General features: G+C 41.1%; 3 protein-coding genes across 3 annotated transcripts in view; 2 read left to right on the forward strand and 1 right to left on the reverse strand.

Moving 5' to 3' along the window:
• The window catches only part of LOC134795220 (transient-receptor-potential-like protein), a 395,634-nt gene that overhangs the window by 116,420 nt on the left and 262,123 nt on the right, over positions 1–17,091 (forward strand). The gene's annotated exons all lie outside the window — the stretch shown is intronic.
• Positions 1–17,091, reverse strand: part of LOC134794881 (transient receptor potential protein) — a 64,343-nt gene that overhangs the window by 38,981 nt on the left and 8,271 nt on the right. The gene's annotated exons all lie outside the window — the stretch shown is intronic.
• Positions 9,979–14,849, forward strand: LOC134795221 (uncharacterized). Its single transcript, XM_063767052.1, has 4 exons — positions 9,979–10,534; positions 11,642–11,841; positions 11,926–14,713; positions 14,803–14,849. The coding sequence occupies exons 1-4, from the start codon at positions 9,979–9,981 to the stop codon at positions 14,847–14,849; spliced, it is 3,591 nt and encodes a 1,196-aa protein (XP_063623122.1).

The following is a 17,091-nucleotide window of genomic DNA, read 5'->3' on the forward strand; positions in this document are numbered from 1 at the left end:
CCATATAACCATTCCAGTCGCAGAATCACAAAGTGGTAACTAAATGTCAGATGTGTCGTAACAGAGTCCACACAATGTGTCTAGAATTGTTTCGAAACAAAGTGTCGTCGCCGTGTCTACACTTTTCCGTAACAAGGTGTCGACACATTTGTGTGCACTTTGCGTGCGGTTTGCGACTAAATCTGACAGCAAATTTGTGACAGCAAATGTCAATATAAAATACCTCTTGAAAACCAAGGTTTGTCAAACTACTATTAGTGTCTCGTGTGCTCGTAATTCTAGTAAGTCATCATGGGCAATGCAAATGATAATAATCGACCGAAACCATATAAACACCCAACACCCGTCAACCTTTTACAGAAAAGTTTTTAAAGAAATTCAATAAGCTACTTAGGTCAGGCAACGAGTGCTCCAAAAGTTGTAGATGGAAATGCTCGGAACACAATTTTTGACTCCGTAACTCGGTTTGACAAGTTAGGAGGTGAACATATCAAAAGTCCCCGGCCGTAGCCCTTGAGCGGGGGGGAGAGAGGGGGCTTTGAAGGTCCCATTTTCCCGTTTTTCGATTATATCTCGGAAACTATGCATCTCAGCGACATGGCCACTTATACAAAATGAAAGTTAATTTAATTTGTTACAAGTTTATTCAGTCAATTTTTTCGATATGTTGAATAGTTTTTGAGATATCCGCTCTTGAAAGTTTATTTAGGGCTCTCAATTTTATCTTGATATATCTATATCAGTGAAGGTGCTAGGCCGTGTTTGGTATCGTTTTCGTATAAATCTGGGGTGCTGAATCCATTTAAGATATCACATTGACACCATTCCACAAAATAAAAATAAATCTTTTTAGGGTTCCGTACCTCAAAAGGAAAAATCGGGCAAGTGCGAGTCGGACTCGCGCACGAAGGGTTCCGTACCATATAAAAAAAAACAAAAAAAAAAACAAAAAAAAAGCAAAAAAAAACGGTCACCCATCCAAGTACTGACCACTCCCGACGTTGCTTAACTTTGGTCAAAAATCACGTTTGTTGTATGGGAGCCCCATTTAAATCTTTATTTTATTCTGTTTTTAGTATTTGTTGTTATAGCGGCAACAGAAATACATCATCTGTGAAAATTTCAACTGTCTAGCTATCACGGTTCGTGAGATACAGCCTGGTGACAGACGGACGGACGGACGGACGGACGGACGGACGGACGGACGGACAGCGAAGTCTTAGTAATAGGGTCCCGTTTTACCCTTTGGGTACGGAACCTTAAAAACGGAACCCTTATAGGATCACTCGTGCGTCTGTATGTATGTCCGTCTGAATACACAAAATAGTTCTTTACCTATAGATGACAGGAAAACCTATTAGAAATGTGCAGTCAAGCGCGAGTCGGACTTAATGTACGGAACCCTTAATACGCGAGTCCGACTCGCACTTGGCCGGTTTTTTTGAAACTCTTCTTGACGCTTAACCGCTGAACCGATTTCGTTGAAATTTGGTATAGAAATAGTTTGGGTCCCGGAACAGGACATAGGATAGATCTTATAACCAAAATCATCTTTTGAAGGTGTGAAAAGTGGCGTGGAAATTTGTACGGGAAATCAATAACCGCTGAACCGATTTATATGAAATTTGGGATGGTCTACATCTTTGATTTAGTTAAAAATGATGAAAAAACATGACTTCAAACCTAAACTTAAACAGTATTAACTTCAAGAAGTCAATTCTGAATTCCCCCCTACACCTCATTTCACACCTTTAAAGGATGATTTTTGAGATAACTTATTATATCCTGTCTCGGGACTCAAAATATATGTGTACCAAATTTAAATTAAAACTGTTCAGCAGTTTAAGCGTGAAGAGGAGTTTAAAAGAAAGTATTTTAATAAGTTTATATGTTTTTACTTCGGAATGGTGTCAATGTGATACCTTAACTAAATTTGGTACTGCGAATTTATACGAAAACGATACCAAACATGGCCTCGTAGCTTTACTGTTGTAGAAGTCAAAATAAAATTGAGAGCCCTAAATTCTTATTACTTGGCCAAACTTGTGTAGAAGGAAAAGGTAAAATAAAAGTCTTCGGCAGGAATATAAGACACAAATATATATATTTTTTGCGTTACTATTTCATTCATCAAATATAAACATACCTTGATTATACTATTCTAGTGAGATCCTCATAGATAAACAAAAACATTTACTTAAAAAATTACAAGGTCGAAATGTCACGGAACTTGTGAGAGTAATATGTGAAAAATATAAACTTTTATGACAAAAAAAATCTGGACACAATTTAAGAATCACACCCAATTGCGTCGAGGAATCATCTGTATTTTTGCTTGTTTCATTACCTCCTCGCTTCTTTTTTGTCCTTTGTATTCTGTAGCAATTTGTTAGATCTGAAAATAAAGATAACTTGCGTCGTCACGGATGTCGATTTATAGGTTTTAGGGAGTGCAGAATTCGAAAACGATGATCATTTTATAATCCAAGATGGCGGCTACGTATTTTGTCATAAAAGTGGAATCCAAAATAGTCACCATTTTCGAAATCTGCGCCCCCTAAAACCTATAAAATGACATCCATGACGACTTTTATGACATAGTGCATAGCCGCCATCTTGGAATCCAAAATAGTCATCATTTTCGAAATCTGCGCCCCCTAAAACCTATAAAACGATATCCATGACGACTTTTATGACATAGTGCATTGCCGCCATTTTTAAATTGAAAATGTTATCATTTTCGAAATCTGCGCCCCCCAAAACCTATAAAACGACACCCATGACGACTTTTATGACATAGTGCATGGCCGCCATTTTGGATTACAAAATGGTCATCATTTTCGAAAGCGGGGCCCCCTAAAACCTATAAAACGACATACATGACGACTTTTATGACATAGTGCATGGCCGCCATCTTGGAATCCAAAATGGTCATCATTTTCGAAATCTGCGCCCCCTAAAACCTATAAAACGACACCCATGACGACTTTTATGACATAGTGCATGGCCGCCATTTTGGAATCCAAAATGGTTATCATTTTCTAAATCTGCGCCCCCCAAAACCTATAAAACGACACCCATGACGACTTTTATGACATAGTGCATGGCCGCCATTTTGGATTTCAAAATGGTCATCATTTTCTAAATCGGGGCCCCCTAAAACCTATAAAACGACATCCATGACGACTTTTATGACATAGTGCATGGCCTCCATCTTGGAATCCAAAATGGTTATCATTTTCGAAATCTGCGCCCCCTAAAACCTATAAAACGACACCCATGACGACTTTTATGGCATAGTGCATGGCCGCCATTTTGGATTCCAAAATGGTCATCATTTTCAAAATTGGGGCCCCCTAAAACGTATAAAACGACATCCATGACGACTTTTATGACACAGTGCATGGCCGCCATTTCGGATTCCAAAATGGTCATTATTTTCGAAATCGGCACTCCCTAAAACCTATATATCGACACCCATCTCGACTTTTATGACAAAGTGTTTTGCTACCATCTGCATGCAAGACATTTCTATTATTTTTACGTACAAAAATGGCCCCCTGTCAACTTTCAATCGAGATTTAATCGATAATTTATTCGATTAATATTCAGATTAATTCAATTTCAATCTATGTTAGGTCGACTAAACTAATCGCGATTAAAATTTGAGAATTAACTTTTTTTATTCCATTAATTAGTCGAATAAACAGTTAATCGATTAATGCCCATCTCTGACCACGGTATTTTTACACTTTGAGAATATTTGAAAACAAATCAACACAAGGAACCATTTTGCAAATCCAGTAACATACCAGTAACTTTGTTATTACTTTTGACAGCGCGTGTCATGTGTCAACACAGAGTCGACACAAAGTCGAAACATTGCAACTACTTTGTGACTGCAATATTTCTCAGCCTTAAACCATATTTATACATAACCATTAACAAGTTTCGTAGTATGTAAAGCGTTATTTCTGTTATTTAAGTATAGTATACGCATCGAAGTACTAAAAATGCTTCAAATAATATAGTTATGAACACAGGCACTGAGAAGTAAACAATTTCATTTCCGGCTAAACTAAAACAATGTGGTGGCGCGTTGATTATATTACACTTAGTTTATCAAATCACTCGAGCAGTTTAATTCCCCATAATAATTTAAGTCATATTGTAATATAAATGCAAACAATATATAATTACGTCTTGTAATCCGTTTTAGAGATGGCGTATTAATGTCACTTATTTTTATTTAAGTATTTTTCCATCTGACAGTTTCCATTTGACAGGAACAAAATGAACAAATGAACGAATGATTTTGGCATAAAGTAGTCGCAAACCCGAAACAATGTGTGCACACGGCGACCACACTTTATGTCACTTTGTGTCATGTGTCGACCCTTCCCCATTTCTGGTAACTGTGTCGACACGGCGACGACTCTGCGACTGGAATTGTGACCGAAACAGATGGTGTCGACACAAGATGTGTCAACACCGCGTCGTAACGGCGACTGGAAATGGTTGTATGGGTTGTTTAACACTGACATATCCGATCTATATCGTTTCCAATCTATTATTTGACGTATCTTAAAGTTCGAATATGGCTGATATCCCGTTTTAGTTTAATTCCCTCTTATCGTCCTCACAATTGCAATTTCGTCAGTCAAGTCATCCCTAAAACTCTTACAATCTCACGGTTAGGTACATTCACAAGAATCACACTCACAAATGCAATGAGAATAGAATACAAATCAGTCTCGTTGAATGATTTAGAGTAACACCAGACTTTCATCGAGTAAAGATAACATTTGGACGAGCCAAAAGTAATGTAGGTCATATCATTTGGTCAGTTTAAGATCGACAGGAAGTTGTTTCTCTTTGTGATAATAAAATTTATGAAATGTAAGTAGTTATCTTTCTTCGACATTTTTGTGGCAATCTATTTCTAAAATAATATATTTACCTACCTACAGTCAATATTTTTTTAAGACATGTGATGTGACCAATTTCCTAAATGCTCGACCGACCGCTTGTAGTAAAATGCGAGTGAGATAGACTGCGATCGAGTTTACGCAGTCGCTAACGTAAACGTCAAGTGTCAACTCGTGGTACGACTATTATATTTGATTTTTGATATTATTGTATGATTTTGATGGATTCGCATCAACTCTATATTGAAGAGGCGGTAATTTCAAGTAAGGTTATCAACCTATATTTTGGATTCTCGGCGTCATTTTAGAGTCATTTTAGTTATGTTATACAATAAATCTTATATTATCCCGTTGTATTATATTATCTAAGTAACTAGCGTGTTATTGTTTATAGAGACCATAACTACTCGTTTTGAATATTGCTGTAAAATATTTGCCTCGATTCCGCGTGGATCCCACCTTGATGTTGACAAAATCGGCAGATCGATGGAGCCATAATACTCAAAGATTGATTGATATTTTTCCCGCTTTTTCAGCAAGATTTGTTTACAGGTGACTGTACCCTGAAATATGCGCCATTGCCGGTTTTGTAGAAATAAATGTATTTAAATCAGCGTATACAAGGATGCCAAAAGGTCAATAAACTAACCGTTTCAGTGATTCTCCTTCTCCAGTACTAACAGCAGTATTCTAAACTGACTATCTGTAAACCTTATGTCTTTACAATAAGGTATATTATCAGTTAACAGAAGGTCTACTGTGAAAATAGAAAATCAAAAATTTGTTATCTGCCTCTCTATAGATCGAATATGCAAAAGTAATAGAGGGACAGATAACGAAATAAAGATGTTCGGTTTTTGCGATAGGCTCCGGCTGTATGGACGATGATACTTGCCGTTTTCCAGTGGATAAAGGATGATTCACGTTAGGCCGGGCCGGAGCTTCTGGAGCTTCGTTTTCTATGGGAAGCACCACGTGATCACCGATCTGCCGTCATGACATGTCGGACGCCTCGGTCCGAGCACGGCGCGCTCTAGCGTGGATCAACCTTAACATTTTATGTGTCAGATTTTTGGTATCACGCGGTTTTTACGAACTCACGACCGTAAATTTAATTTACGGTGTTTTCATTTATAGCTTTTCCACTTTTTCCAATAAATCTTCCGAGTAGTTTTCCTTCATGTTAGAGCTGTCCTATAATGTACCTATTTATATTTACCTTTCTGATGAATTATATAATAATGTAGCTAAAATTTGCTTATTCCCTAAACAGTCTATCTAGAACTTTAATTTACGTCTTCCCACGCAACGTTTCGCTTAGTTTGTTTTTGAACACAATGATAAAATTAATAGATTCCTTTCATATCTTAATTATTAATTTATTATGGACGTAGATGCTGTTAAGTAATTAGCTAATTATAGCTCCATTACTTTAATTCATAAGAAAGGTAAGCACGTTATAGGTTTACTAGCTTCAGTCCGCGACTTCGTCTCCGTGAGATGATGGCGGTGATAATTGATAAAACGTATCCTATGTCCTACGTCGGACCAAACCACAGAATAAGTAATAGTACTACCGTACAGAAAGGACACATCCTACAAAACCGAAGTTTGACTGCGATTCAGGGTCGAATCATGATATGCCTTTCTAACTTATGGCACTGTCCTTTTCGACTATTTAGGGTTCTCAAAATTCAAGTAATTATTTTTTCTGTGGTCGTGCACGCAAAGGGACGTCAAGTTGTGTCAACCCTAATAATTGCTCGGAGCAATGCTGAGCCGAGTTTACCCGAACTCAGGAGTGTCTCCCCACTGGCCAAACTATATCCATATTTTTTCGAGAGGTGAGCGGTCAAAGCCGATAAGTCGAGATATTATTTCATTTAAATTAGAACTATATGTGACGTGCGTGGAGTTATTATTTGAATGAAAAAATATCTCGACTTATCGGGTTTGACCGCTCTCCCCTCGAATTTTCATCTAAATCGGTTCAGCGGTTTTAAACGTGAAGCCGTAACAGACAGAGTTACTTTCGTATTTATAATAATAGGTATAAATAATAGGTAAATAATAGGTATAGGTGTAATAATTGGTATTAGTAGGAAAATAGGGATCTAAGCATATAAGTAGAATATTTGTTTATGTGTGTTTTACAAACTGTATTATTATTGTCTCCTGGCTGATTGGACAGAATACAAAAAAAAAATACACCTACTTGCTAATAAGTAGTTAGGTACTTGCAACACCTAGAGAGACTTTCTCTGGGTGGCTGGATCAAGGGTCAGATGCAAAAGGCGGTAATCTTGGACACGGCGCATATAGTACGTCGGTTCCTCTCTCTGCGGCCCTTGCCACCGACGGCTTGGGCCCTGCCCCGCTGCCGGCGCGGCGGTAGCCCTAGGTTTTTTATAATGTCTTCTTCTTCTTCGACCTAGCGTTTTCCCGGCCTGGCGCCAGGGTCCGCTTTCCTGCTCAGTCTTCTCCACTTTGCCCGGTCTTCGGCATCCTCGGGTGTGAGATTGTTCTCTCCCATGTCCGCTGTCACGACGTCCAGCCAGCGCTTCTTAGGCCTACCGCGTGATGGCCTGGCCTTGGACAGTGAGATTGAGGCATCTATTTCCGACGTAGTCTACCGGTCTGCGGCGTATATGGCCATACCATCGGAGGCGACTTTCCTGCAGCTTATTCGCTACGTCACGGATTCCGAGGCTGCCACGGATGTGTTCGTTACGTTTGCGATCTAGTCGCGTAACGCCACACATCCATCGCAACATCTTCATCTTCGTGACGTGAAGCTGCTGGGCATGCCTTCCGAGGACAGGCCAGGTCTCGCTACCATATAGTAGGACTGGTCGAATGATGCTCTTGTACACAAGGCCCTTTAGCTTCACCGGTATCCTGGGGTCGCAGAGGACACCGGTTACTTCTCGCCATTTTTCCCAAGCAGCGCTAATTCGGGCTTGGACGTCGTGATCGATTTCACCCGATTCGTGCAGCACGGACCCAAGGTATTTGAATTTATTCGTTTTCACGACAAAATCGTCTCCTAGGTACCTTTATGGGGTCGGTGTCCGTGCCGCCACATGCCATGTTCTCGGTCTTTGCAACATTTAGTTTCAGACCGCCGTTCTCTAGCGCACCCTTCCATTGGTTCACTTTATGCTCCAGTTTCTGTTTGTCCTCATCTGTCAGTGCACTGTCGTCAGCGTACATCATAAGTTTTTTATAATGTGTTTATATATATTTTGTATTGTGTTGTCAACCTTACTTTTATGTTTTAAACTATATAATCTGGAGTGACGAAGCCCAAAAACACCTGTCCGCGTGAAGTGGCGCAGAATGGGGCAGAGTGGCGCTCTCTTGTGTCAAAGGCCAAGATCCTCTTTGGGTCACTGAGCCAGTGATGTATGTAATCTGAGATTTATAATGAATAAATAAGTAATTACTTGCATTTGAAAAAGATTTGCCCATGAGATCCGGTATTTCAATACCACTAAACCACTCACAAGTCTAAAGTAACACTTCGCGAGGTAGAACCGTCAAGGGATGGTGACCGACTGCCGTTTCCCCAAAACCCGGACTACCTAAAGTACATATTGAATGAACGTAGGTCAAATGATAAACAAATAGGCAATGGTCAATACGAAGACAAAGTTATCGCTAAGGAAATTTTGCAACATTTTTGATGGTGTAAGTAGTCTATGTAGTATCTTTTGTGCTATAAATATTAAACTACTTCTATATCATAGTTTTATTACAGAAGTCGCAATTGAATTGAGATTGGATCGAAACCGTATAAATAGGTTAGACCAAGAAAAGTTTGCAGCGATTTTGATAGCCCACTACATTATCAAAATCTCTGCAGACTTTTCTTGTTCTACCTCTAAATATTTCTTTTTTTCTTTTCTAAATAGCTTGTAAAGCTTATTTAGTTCAGTTCTATTAAGGGTTACAAATAAATTAGGGTTTGAATCAGTTTATTCTATTTTCAATAACTGTTCGCGCCCCTTTTCATTCATTATCATTCACATTCATCCATATCGCTCACTCTTTCTTTCATTAATATACTCGACCTCATTTCTCATGTCACTCGCCTTTTGCCGACCTCCTTTTAACCGCCAATAAATAAAAACGTAATAGAATTCAAATTTAAGTCAGTTCTGGCAGTCACAAAATATACGTCAATCGTAAAAAATACGTTTTCGCGAGTTTTGAATAAAAAAGGTGAATAATAAGTGGAAATAGAAGAAGAAGGAAACGAACCGTATCACATATCTGGCGGCCGCCAAAACCCACCGAAGATTACATCCAGGTACGGTCGGCCCCATTAATATCATAATATTATTATAAGCGGTGGTAGCCGAGTGGATATGACGTCCGACTTTCAATCCGGAGGTCGCGGGTTCAAATCCTGGCTCGTACCAATGAGTTTTTCGGAACTTATGTACGAAATATCATTTGATATTTACCACTAGCTTTTCGGTGAAGGAAAACATCGTGAGGAAACCTGCATACATCTGCGAAGACTTTCAAAGGTGTATGTGAAGTCCCCAATCCGCATTGGGCTAGCGTGGGGACTATAGCCCAAGCCCTCTCGCGCATGAGAGGAGGCCTGTGCCCAGCAGTGGGACGTATATAGGCTGAAATGATGATGATGATGATGATTATCACACATAGCCATAGTCCCCTTTTATCTTCGGGCTGCGCTACCGCAGGTCCTTCGAAATTTATATTCCGCCCCATTTCTGGTCTTCGAACCGGATTCTATTCTCTTCTTTTCCCGTTTCTCACCTTATACATTCATTGCGAATCGTTCTCCTCCCGCACCGCCCTTATAAATATTACCTAAATTATTCTTTATTTACGCTCCCGCAGTTTAGGTATTTATTTATTTGAGTATTATTTTTCACCGCGCCGCCCTTATAAACTAGTTACCTAAACATAATTTATTAACCGCACCCGCAATTTAGGTATACTTATGTTTATAAGAGTGTATCCTTATATAGGAACATAAATTGTTTTACCGCATATTTAACCCGTCTCCTGCACTATGGCGAAAGATACAAAAAATATCGAAAGCGTCGACAGCGCGTATTATGAAGATGAATTGTTGATGCTTGAAGCAAAACGCAACATCTTCTTTGAACTCGTCCAGAGCATTTACAATAAGTCGCTAGTTGTTGATACAGATGTAGCGAGTCGCGAGAGTTTCCTCGACGCTGCTGACAATATCGACGAACTTCGCTCGGAGTTCAAAGAGGTTGTTAATGAGTATAATCGCACGTTGCTAAGGGCTAAGGAGGCTGCTGTACCTAATTATCAGCCGATTATAGCCTTCGAAGATTTGTACTGCCGCATCAGGAGAGCGGTTAAGCGGCTGCAACCAGCCGCACCGCCGGCCTCTTCGCTGCCTTCTATAGTGGAGAGAGCCAGACCTTCTTTGCCAACGATGGAACTGATAGCGTTCGATGGAGACATACGTAACTGGCCGCTGTTCTACGCTAGTTTTAAATCTAGAGTGCACGACAATCTGTCGCTTACCAACGAAGAGAAGCTTTTCTACCTTATTGGGAAATTGTCACCAAAAGCTCAAGCTGTCTTCGCGGGTATAACTCCGGGCGCTGAAAATTATCAGCTTATCCTCGATAGTTTAATTGACAGATTTCAAGACAAGCGCACTCTTGCCTCGACCTACATGGATCAAATGCTCAATTTAAAGGTTAATTCTAACTTTCAGACATTCATCGATAAATTTGTCACAGCTGCGAATGCGCTTAAAGCGCTTAAGCTTGATGACTTAAGCGACTTTATGCTTCTGCATATAGCATTAAAAAAGTTAGACCAGGAATCTCTACGAGCATTTGAAATGCTACACCGCAATACGAAGTTGCCTACCTTTCGTGATCTGTCAGATTTTATGAAGAGTCAGTTTAGGATTTGTCAAAATGTGCAACCATGTACCGCCGTCTCCGCCGCCGTAAATCCATCGCGCGAAAAAGGTGTTAAGTCGTCTCAACCGCGTAGTGCCGCACCAAAACTACAAAGTTATGTTGCTTGCGCGAGCACTACTAAATGTTTGTGTGACAATATTGTCCATGAACATTTATTTAAATGTCCGTCCCTCAACAACTTAACGCCTTCCGAACGCTTCAAACGCGCTAAAGAGCTTAAGGCATGTGTTAACTGCCTTAGTATCAAACACCGCACCCGCGAGTGCAATTCCGAGGTGAAATGTCGAGTTTGCCATCAAAAGCATCATACTCTGTTGCATTTTGACAACGTCAAGGATGAAAAAGCTACGTCTGATGTGTCAAATACATCTGCGAGCTCCGCGGCTAAGTCGTCTTCACCGCCGGAGAGCACATCTTGCAACACGTCTATCGTGACTCAAGCACTAGCGGCCTCTAACAATAAGATGTCAAATCAAAACTCAATATCTTCGTGTGATACGGTTTTGCTGTCCACCGCAAAGGTTATCGTCCGCGATAATAAGGGTGGTACACAAGTCATCAAATGTTTACTTGACACCGCGTCACAAAGTAACTTCATTACTGAGGAGTGTTGTAAGCGATTAGGTCTGAATTTTAATAAAAGACCAAGCGCTGTATTTGGCATTGGAAAAACTAAAAAAATTGTTAAGGGTAACGCAGATATTAAAATATTTTCGCGGTTTGACGAAAACGTCAACTTTGACGTTTCGAGTCTTGTGGTAGATCGCATTACCGACGACTTGCCGTCAGTGCCCGTGGACATGTCGACCCTCACGCATGTTCATGGACTTCCTCTGGCTGACGACACGTTGGATACGCCCGTCGCAATTGATGTCCTGGTGGGTGCAACTATATTCCCGCATTTGTTGCTACCGCACATTGTCAAAAGCGACGTGGACCATATGCCACCGGCTATTCAGACGGTATTGGGGTATATTTTGATGGGTTCGGTCCCTGCTCTACAGGCACCGCGTAAATATACTTCGGCATGTTGTACTTCCGTTCAGGACTCCATGGACCACCTCCTCAAAAGGTTCTGGGAGCTTGAGGAAGTATCCGCTCCGCCCGCTCAAAGTCAAGATGACCTTGAATGCGAAGATTACTTTCGTGCTACCACCACGCGCAACGCTAGTGGCAGATATACTGTCGCATTGCCTTTCCGAGATGACGTATTCAAGCTCGGAGAGTCGCATTCTGCTGCTAAGAGGCGCTTTCTTTGCCTTGAAAGGAAGCTAGAATTATCGAGTATGTTACGTGCCGCCTATGACGATATCATTCGGGAATACGTCAGTAAGGGTTACATATCGGAGGTAACTAACTCCATGAACGCCTCACCAGCTATCGCGTACATAATTCCTCATATGGCTGTCGTGCGCGAGGACAAGGCAACGACCAAAGTGCGCATGGTCCTGGACTCGAGTAGCAAGACAAGCACAGGCCTGTCGCTGAATGATGTATTACACTCAGGGCCCAACCTTCAAGGGGATTTGTTTTCAATCCTTCTGAACTTTCGCTTATTCAGAATAGCGCTTTCGGCCGATTGCCGTCAAATGTTTTTGCAGATTGGTGTTCGCGAAGCGGACCGCCAGTTTCAGCGAATCTTGTATAGATTCCGCCCGGCAGATCCCATTACCACGTACGAATTTCATCGTGTGTGTTTTGGCATGAAGTTGAGTCCCTATCACGCGCTCCGCGTCGTCCGTCAGCTGATTGCAGACGACGGACATAAGTATCCCAAGGCCGCAGCGATTGCGTCCTCCTGTACTTACATGGATGACGTATGTTTTAGCATTATGTCAGATGACTCGCTACAGCAGGATGAGTCTGTTGCTATTAACGCGGCTAAGGAGCTGATTGATCTATTCAAATGCGGTCAATTTGATCTTGTGAAATGGACCTGCAATTCAGACGCCGTGCTACGCGAAATACCTGCTTCGCACCGGGCTTCCGTAGACATTGAAATCGACCCAGGGATCTCCCAAAAGGTTCTGGGCTTATGTTGGAATAAATCTGGTGATTATTTCCATTTCAAAGTGACAGAGCCAGACTCAACGTGCACTAAAAGGACGATCTTGTCCGCAGTGGCACGTCTATGGGATAACGTGGGCTTAGTAGCTCCAGTTGTCTTATATGCAAAACTCCTCATCCAGGAGCTTTGGTTGATCAAATGCGACTGGGATGAGACTCCCCCGCCCCATATTGTGGATTTATGGGAACGATTCTGTTCAGAGTTGCCAAAACTAAATGAAATCCACATACCGCGCCATCTTGGAGTAGTACAGGGTTGTACTATAAACCTTTTAGGCTTCGGTGATGCATCCGAGCGTGCATATGGAGGTGTAGTATACCTTCAGGTTCTAAAGGGAGACGAAGTGACAACTCGGCTGGTGTGTTCCAAGTCGAAGGTCAGTCCCCTTAAAACAGTATCCGTTGCGAGATTGGAATTGTGTGCTGCAGTCCTCCTGGCGAAGCTCATGCGGAAGGTGCAAGATAACTTCGAACCTCGTTATACGATCAACGAGATCTACGCGTTTACTGACTCGAAGGTTGCCCTCTGCTGGATTCAGTCATCACCACACCGCTGGCAAACGTTTGTTGCCAACCGGGTAGTTAAGATTATTGAAACTATTCCGGCCAACTGCTTCCATCATGTGGCGGGCTTGGAAAATCCCGCGGATTGCCTGTCCCGTGGACTGACGCCTGCAAAGCTAGTGGATCATCCTTTGTGGTTCACGGGACCAGCTTGGGCTAACAAGCATCCATCAGAGTGGCCTTTAAGGGAACTCGATCGAGAGTCCATCGGTGAAGTGCCGGAGCTTAAGCCTCTTGCACACGCTACAACTACGGATGTGTCAGAGTCACCACTTTATTCGCTCGCTCAGCGGATATCATCGTGGTCACGATTATTGCGCATCATCGTATACGTGTACCGCATTCTAAAACCGAAACCGCGATCCACGGCACTTACTCGGTCTGACCTAGAGTTCGCTGAAGGTAAAATTCTTTCATCGTTACAAAGTCAACACTTCAGTGACGATATTGATAAAATTAAAAGCAAGAAATGTTGTTCGCCTGCCTTACAAAAGCTTAAACCGTTCATGGATAAAGACGGTCTGATTCGTGTTGGAGGCCGACTGTCAAATGCTGACTTGGAATATACACAGAAACACCCAATTGTGCTTCCCCGACGTGATCATGTAGTTAATCTGATTGTTGATTACTTCCACAGAAAGCATTTGCATGCCGGTCCTGAGGCATTGATGTCTATACTTAGGCTTCAGTATTGGATACTATCGGCTCGTCGTGTCATTCGTGACCGCGTTGCCAAATGCAACACGTGTTTCCGAGCGAATCCACAATCGTCTTTCCCGCTCATGGCAGACTTGCCGAGCTGTCGCGTGAATCAGGTAGATAAACCTTTTACGCATACGGGGTGTGATTATGCAGGCCCCTTGCAGTACACACCTACTCGTGGCAGAGGAGTCAAGAGTCGCAAGGCTTGGTTATGCATTTTCACTTGCCTCACGACGCGCTGCCTTCATATCGAGATAGCGACGGAATTAAGTACTGCTAACTTCTTGGCCGCTTTAAAGCGCTTCTTGGCGCGGCGTGGCCCCGTCCAATGCATGTATTCGGACAATGGGACTAATTTTACCGGCGCCAACTCTTATATGCGAGACCTCTACAAGTTTTTGGACGATCATCGTCCACATCTTGAAATAGAGCTCGCGGAGAACCGCATCGATTGGAAGTTTATTCCTCCCGCTTCTCCACACTTTGGAGGCGCATGGGAAAGTATGGTGAAAATAGTCAAAAATCACCTTTTCAAGGTAATCGGTACGCAAATACTGTCATACGAGGAACTTCTGACTACGCTTGCGCAGATAGAGGCTCTGGTAAATTCACGACCACTGACAGCCCTGAGCAGTGATCCCGCTGAGCCGTCGGCTCTCACTCCGGCTCATTTTCTCAACACTGCTCCGCTGTTGTCTTTACCTGTTCCATTGGTGGAGTCAGGCAATTTACGTGACCGACATGCCCTCCTGGATATGATAGTGCAGTCTTTCTGGCAGCGATGGCGTGCCGAGTATCTGCATCAGTTGCAGTCTCGAGCTAAATGGACCACGCCATCAGTTCCCATCGTAATTGGCACAGTGGTTGTTATAAAGGTAGATAATGCGCCGCCATTTTCATGGCCTTTAGGCGTTGTGGAGGCAGTGCATCCTTCTAAGGACGGCTCAACCCGCGTTGTCACTGTCAGAACAAATAAAGGAAGTTTTGTCCGTCCTGTCGTGCGATTGTGCCCACTGCCTAACCAATAATATGTGTATAGTATAATTCGTTAGGATAATACTTTTCTTTTAGTTTATTATTTCGCTATTGTTGTGAATGGTCGTTTAGTTTGATGAGAAGGGTTATCTCTGACTTTATTTAGTTTTGTTTCCTTTAAAGGAACCCTTTAAAGCCGGGGGGGAATGTTCGCGCCCCTTTTCATTCATTATCATTCACATTCATCCATATCGCTCACTCTTTCTTTCATTAATATACTCGACCTCATTTCTCATGTCACTCGCCTTTTGCCGACCTCCTTTTAACCGCCAATAAATAAAAACGTAATAGAATTCAAATTTAAGTCAGTTCTGGCAGTCACAAAATATACGTCAATCGTAAAAAATACGTTTTCGCGAGTTTTGAATAAAAAAGGTGAATAATAAGTGGAAATAGAAGAAGAAGGAAACGAACCGTATCACATATCTGGCGGCCGCCAAAACCCACCGAAGATTACATCCAGGTACGGTCGGCCCCATTAATATCATAATATTATCACACATAGCCATAGTCCCCTTTTATCTTCGGGCTGCGCTACCGCAGGTCCTTCGAAATTTATATTCCGCCCCAATAACTAAGATACGTTATTCAATATTTTGAGTAATAAAAATAAATAAGTCAGCCAATAATCGTTAAATTGAAAGAAAAATTTTAAAACTAACTCAGACACTCCATTTTTTCTTTATTTAATACTACGTGGTTTCGTTATAGACGCCTCAGTTTATTACAAAAACATATAAAAATTATATTTGTCTTTTGTTTTTTTATTTTATATTTCGGAGATAACACAGAAACAATAATACAAGAAACAGTCATTGAACAAACGTTCATCAGATACAGATGTTTCCTTGGATATATCCATTTGCACAATCCCACTAACCTGGGGTTAAGCGGTTAAACCGTTAACCCAGTGTCATTTTGTACTGGTACCTAACCATGGTAACTCCAGGTTTAACCTGTTAATCCCGGGTTAGTGGAATGGTGCAAATGGGCCTAAGAACACGTAGTAAATACGTATATTCAGATGCGCAATGCGATAATACTTTGCTTTCTTGGATCTTACCAAAGAGTTGACGTTGAATCGCACCCGCACCTTATGTTCTTTTTTCCGTCGCCTCATCTTGATATTATTTATTAGCTTTTCGCACATTAACCCATTTTTCACACTTTAATTTCAACGCTTTTTTATCTATGTATTTTGTGTTGCTAACTCATGTTGAAAACTTTGCTGAAATTCAAAATTTTGAACAATTAGGAACTAAACACTTTTTTTTTATATTTTTCTTTTACATATGCTTTGCCATAGATATAAAATTTAAACCAATTTTAACACATCATAAAAATGATAATAATTTAAACAACATATTTATAATAGGTAAGTACCTATTTAATAAAAACAACAGCATGTGAAGGTTAGGTAATATTGGTTTAGTTAGTATTTAGTATTTATTTTGACATATAATATTTATTTGCACTGAATTTCACTTCTTAATTTTTCAATCACAATTCACTTTTAACATATAAGAACCCGTCTAAATCTTGGCTCACTCCGATTCGCGTATATCTGCGCGTGCGCTCCCACTAAAGAGCGTCTTACTCTGAGTCAATCAAAACACAGATACTGCAGACTGATCTATATCTACAGTGCGGGCCTAAAATATCACCTTTGTGTCTGAAGGGCCATGAAAACTTCCTTAAAAAAATATTAACATTAAATGAGGATATACTTCCCGTCTATCTAATGTTAGTTATGCAATTCATCCAGATCTGGGTGACATCAGATGCTGAATCTAAATATTTGGTTTTGATGTATCAAACGAACAGAAGCAATGCGAACGTTTAAA

This window comes from Cydia splendana, chromosome 11, assembly GCF_910591565.1.
Source record: "Cydia splendana chromosome 11, ilCydSple1.2, whole genome shotgun sequence".
Taxonomy (NCBI): domain Eukaryota; kingdom Metazoa; phylum Arthropoda; class Insecta; order Lepidoptera; family Tortricidae; genus Cydia; species Cydia splendana.